Below are 5,776 nucleotides of genomic sequence, written 5' to 3'. Positions count from 1 at the left end.
ACAATTTGAGTTGAATTACTGAAATAAATGAACTTTTCCACGACATTCTAATTTATTGAGATGCACCTGTAATCCATAAAAAAAGTAACTGTAATCTGATAATGAGCATTTTAAAATATAATATAATCTAATTACAGGTACTTAATTTTTGTAATCTGATTGCGTAATCCAGATTACATTTAATCAATTACTTTCCAGCACTGATTATAGGTTGTAATTTAAATTAAATTGCTTATATACCTTCAGTGTAGTTACATTTTTGTTAATAGCATATAGTGTGCTTTCTCCTTTTTAAACAGTTGGTTTTACTGTAGTTGAAGTACCTTAAATATGCTTATAATAGCTTTTAGCAAGATCATCTTAGCTTCCCTAACAATGGTGCAATAAACGGAATGTGTTTAATGGAACTGTTAGGTGTTGTGACGGCGGGTTTTAGATGTGGGGTGTGGCTGGTGAAGTATTTGGATATTGGATGGGACAGTTGGAGATTAGAGAGCATCGGAGAGCAGAACGATGTTGACGCGGACTGCTGAAGTGTATTTGCATTAGACAGGACAGTAGGAGATTAAGCTGCAGGCCTGTTGATGTTCGTTGGGCGTCTGTATGTCTATCTGGGTCAGCACCACTGTTGTTCTGACTGTTCTGTGTCCTTTCAGGGTCGTCTGCCCGTCAAATGGATGGCACCAGAAGCACTGTTCGACCGCGTCTACACGCACCAGAGCGATGTGTGAGTTTACATTGCCATGCATACCTCTTCTTTTTTCCTCCATCACTTCATGCCATCTGTTCATAACGTTCATCAAGCGGTAAAGGAATGCAAGTGAACACCATAACCCTGCAACAATAGCATCAAAGCCATCCAAGAGAGTGTGCCAGTGTTTCCTACACTGGAATTCACTGGTGATGTTCAGAGATGTGAAAAAAACATATTTGACCTAAGTTAAAAAGAGAGAAATAAAACAAAGACAACACATCTTTCTGTTCTTTTGCAGGCTGCACTCAACAATAAACATACAGCATGACTAGTGTAGTCTAATTCACAAAAAATCATGTAATGAATCAGCATAAATATGTTATTACATAAATATAAATGTGTGTGTGTGTGTATATATATATATATATATATATATATATATATTACAAAAATCTGAATTGTATAGGAAACATTGGTGTTTGTGCTAGTCTATCGTTCAGAAATTAGGGAAAGTTATGATCTTAAGGCTGCATTTATTTGAGCAAAAATACAGTAGAAACATCAATATTGTAAAATAACATTACAATTTAAAGTAACTGTTTTCAATTTAAATATATTATAAAATGTAATTTATTCCTGTGATGCAAAGCTGAATTTTCAGCATAATTACTTCAGTCTTCAGTGTCACATGATCCTTCAGAAGTCATCATAATGTGTTCATTTAGTGATAAAGAAACATTTCTTACTATTATCAATGTTATTATTATTATTATTATTATTATTATTATCTTATTATCAGTGAAAACAGTTGTGCTGCTTAATATTTTTGTGATATATTTTTTTCAGGAGTCTTTGATGAACGGAAAGTTCAGAAGAACAGCATTTATTTATAATAGAAACCTTCTGTAACATTATAGATGTCTTTGCTGTCACTTTTGATCAATTGAATGCATCCTTAAATAGATTAATAAATGTGTTCAATAAAAAAAAAAAAAAATCTCACTGGCCCCAAGCTTTTGAACGGTAGTGTGTGTGTCTGTGTTTGCACAGCAGGTTTTGATTAGTATGTTAGTATACTACACACTGTCTCTCAGTAGACCGAACACCCATTCATCACACTCAGACTGGTACCCGGAGCTGCACTTTCCAATATGTCTAAATACTCTTTAATCACAGCTGGCCTGAGACAGCAGTAATAGAATAATATAATTTGCCTCTGCCTATAGGCTGTACTTATGCTATGATATATGAGCAGTGAGCCCTTCATTCACTCGATCTGCTCTGTATGTGTGTGAGTTTATGTGCGCACCATGCTGATGGGCGTAAATGAGATTTGACTCCAACATAAAGCTAATGAATGGATAGTGATATAATGACGAGCCAATTATTCAGCCCCCATAAGGCTTCTAACTGACTGTGTGTGTGTGTGTGTGTTTAGCCGGGTAGCATTAGCTGGCTCATAGCTCCTGTTGTCTCTTAGCGTGGCTAATTTGATTAGCACTGCTCAGTGGTGGTGTGGGAGGAATGGGGCCAAAACAAAAGAGCCCTGAGTTAACAGAGCAGCTTGTGATAACACTCACCCACATACACATATGTGCGCGCACACACTCGCTCTAGTTTAATAGACTCACGTTTCATATCACCAACATACATTATAAGCCTCAGTGAGAACCAACAAAACTCCTCTCTCACATCTGCCAAGTATCTACACCCCAGAGAGAGACAGGCAGACAGATAGTGAGAGTATTGTCACTACTATTTCAAGCACAATCAGCATATATAGGCCTAACAAGCGTTTAGACAGTTCATTTATCATTGAATTGGACTTGTTTTGTACTGTACTGTAAATGTGTGATTGTTCCCTCTTTGCTCTGAACTGTGACCTCTCTTGCATCTCAGGTGGTCTTACGGAGTGTTGTTGTGGGAGATTTTCACACTGGGCGGCTCACCGTACCCAGGTATCCCAGTGGAGGAGCTCTTTAAACTGCTGAAGGAGGGTCATCGGATGGACAAACCTGCAAACTGCACTCATGAACTGTACGCTTTTGATCTTCTTTGCTTTTCATCCAAAAAACTCTTAAGACCTTCTTATTCTTCTCTTAAAATAAAGCTGTAAAATAGGGCTGAACGATTAATACCCAGTGTTGGGAAGGTTACTTTGGAAATGTAATAGGTTACAGATTACAAGTTACCCTACTTAAAATGTAATAAGTAGTGTAACTTTTTAATTACTTTATTAAAGTAATGTAACTGATTACATTTAATTACTTTTTGATTACTTTTCTAAATTTCTAATGTTTTCAACTGTTAATCATTTTCAAACATGTAAACCAGGCAGGGTTAAACTTACAATATGTGCTCAACACTGATAACTCTCAGACTTTCGAAATCCTTCATCACTTGAATTATACAATTACTTTTATTTTGTAATTAAATTACGTAATTCCATTACATGTAACTAGTTACTCCCCAACACTGTTAATACCAATATGGTTTAGTGCGATTATTAAATCACAAAAGCTACAATTTAGTTTAATATAAAAAAGAGAAGAAACAAATAAATAAAACTCCATGGTTTAATGTTTCAAAATGAAGAAATTAAGGTAGCCAAAAACATTTAGTATTGTATGTTGTGTATATAGTATTGTGTGTGTGTGTGTGTGTATATATATATATATATATATATATATTTACAATACTATAGAGAGAGAGAGAGAGCTCAAATACTCCTTTATTTTACAGTGAAATAATATTATTACAATTGTAAAAAATATTTTTTGTTTATTTATTTATAATAGTAACATAAAATAACACACACACAAAAAAAACATTTTTTGGACAAATTGCAGTCTGACAAACAAGCAAACCTGAACTCAAAAAGAAAATGCATTTTATTTTTATCAGAAACGTCACAATTCAATATTTGCTGCCTTCATGTCCTAATTACTGTACTTTGTAATTACTAGACGACAATCCAGACGTTCTATTCGAAAACTATTCACATCCTCAAACTCAAAATGATGTTTATATGGCCGTTAATCTGTGTAATTTGAGTAATCAATAGACAAACCCACAATAAAACAAGTAACATCTGTTGTGCAAATGCCTAAGCTAGTTTATTTAGCAGGACATTAGTTATCCAACTGTATTCTTTATCGTTTACTTTCAGATTATTCTTGCATTATTAATATATCAACAATAGTCATTTATAGGAATTAAACAAAATATTACAAGATAAACTACATTTACCTGATGCTGGCATCATTTAGTTTTTTTTTTTGTGCATGTGCTCCCGGAAAAGTCAGTTTACGAGTTTTTAAAAGTAATTACAAAACTGCTTTTTACAAGTCTGAATCTCATAATTACAGTAATTCCAACATGACGTGGATGCACCTATTACTCATTAGTATAAAAATTGTATTTCTGGCATGTATTAAATGCATGTATTGTTTTGTGTTGTGATTTGTGCAGGTACATGATTATGCGGGAGTGTTGGCACGCTGTTCCTTCACAGAGACCCACGTTCAGACAGCTGGTGGAGGATCACGACAGGGTTCTTTCCATGACCTCCACTGATGTAAGAGCTCTTGTTTAGCAAACCAAACCCCTTAACTCTTATTAACCTGAACTCGCCAATTCTGATGTGTGTGTTTCATCCATCAGGAGTATCTGGACCTGTCGGTGCCGTTCGAACAGTATTCCCCTACCTGTCCAGACTCCAACAGCACCTGTTCCTCCGGCGACGACTCTGTGTTTGCTCACGACCCTTTACCTGACGAGCCCTGCCTCCCTAAACATCACCTCCACAGCAATGGGGTCATACGAACATAAGGACCCAGGACAGAAATGGTGGTTTGTGGGGACCTTCCAGTTCGCTGCACTGGACCAGCATGTGGCGGCAGTGCAGACGGGGCTCCTGGTTCAGTGCGGATCTCATGAAACGCTCAACAAGAAGCTTCAGACTTCCAACTGCTCACAGGTCTGAAGGACGGATTACGCCCCTCTCCTTCAGCTCCTTTTCTTCCAAATCATTATTCAGCTTTTTGTCTATGAAAAGAGAATTTCTATTTTTATATTCGGCCAGTTATATATATTTCGCTTTCCCTTTGCAGTCAGAAGGGTCAAACCATTCCGTGCCTACCAAAAAAAAAAACAGACAAATTACTGGACAGGAAACAAAAAGAACGGATCGACACTGTGTTACAGCACGGTTCTGAAGCAACAGAGTCGTCCTGTCACACATGGACAGGAAGTGGTTTTACAGCAATATCTGACTGGAGTGAGAATCATCAAACCCATGGCCAGTCTCTCCTCTCCACTCCTCTCCTCACAAAGAACATTTTTCATCCTTTTTTAATAAGAAAAGAGAGAAAGGTCTCCTAGATGTGAGATATAATTAGAAGATATATAACTGTGTGCTTTGTACGTATCTTGTAGTTTTTATTGTAAATATATAGATATAAATATGTATCATATTGCAGTCGGTAGCAGTGTACTTCAAAAAAAAAAAACTAAAGAAAAAAGAATGACATTTTAAAAGCAAGTGAGCATACACTGTTGAGATCATGTAAACATTTAATCTTAAAAAAGCAAAACAAAAGTTTTATTTTAATTAACATGTATATTTGTAAAGCTATTTATAGACGTAAGGTTTTTAAGGGGGTCTAAAATTATAGTCGAGTTTTGCTGTAAACAAAGGGTTTTTCTTTTCAATTTTGTAAGTTATTTACCACAGAAGTGCAAGATTTCAACCGGTGGGTTGTATTTTATTTTTGCTTGTTTTCTTCCATTTCTTAGTTTACAGTGACAAGAATATATGAGAAGCTAATTGGCGTTATCAGCAGAGCAAAATTATTAAATTATTAATTCTAAACACGAAACAAGTACGCCAGAAGTTGCTTTGCCCGTATCTCAGTATTGAATTTAATGATTCAATACTGAGTATTGTATATTTTAAAAAAAATCTCCATATTTGGGCTTCCATGCATGAGATCTGTTCACCATAGTATTTCAAAAAACAGTGTTGGTTTTCTCTGATTATGAGCGCTGTGGTCTTTTCATCCAGCTCTATGATATGAAGGA

General features: G+C 35.7%; 1 protein-coding gene across 3 annotated transcripts in view; it reads left to right on the top strand.

Moving 5' to 3' along the window:
- The window catches only part of fgfr3 (fibroblast growth factor receptor 3), a 42,830-nt gene extending 38,232 nt beyond the window's left edge, over positions 1 to 4,598 (top strand). For all 3 annotated transcript variants that reach the window (XM_016457825.1, XM_016457824.1, XM_016457823.1), the window contains exons 15-18: positions 657 to 727; positions 2,594 to 2,731; positions 4,166 to 4,271; positions 4,358 to 4,598. In XM_016457825.1, coding sequence (XP_016313311.1) covers positions 657 to 727; positions 2,594 to 2,731; positions 4,166 to 4,271; positions 4,358 to 4,525 — 483 coding nt within the window. In that variant the 3' untranslated portion in view covers positions 4,526 to 4,598. The remainder of the gene's footprint in view (positions 1 to 656; positions 728 to 2,593; positions 2,732 to 4,165; positions 4,272 to 4,357) is intronic.
- The last annotated feature ends 1,178 nt before the right edge of the window (positions 4,599 to 5,776 follow it).

Source organism: Sinocyclocheilus anshuiensis, unplaced genomic scaffold (genome assembly GCF_001515605.1).
Source record: "Sinocyclocheilus anshuiensis isolate Anshui unplaced genomic scaffold, SAMN03320099.WGS_v1.1 scaffold63, whole genome shotgun sequence".
NCBI lineage: Eukaryota > Metazoa > Chordata > Actinopteri > Cypriniformes > Cyprinidae > Sinocyclocheilus > Sinocyclocheilus anshuiensis.
The sequence above is the reverse complement of the archived record's forward strand: the minus strand, read 5'-3'. Positions and strand labels throughout refer to the sequence as shown.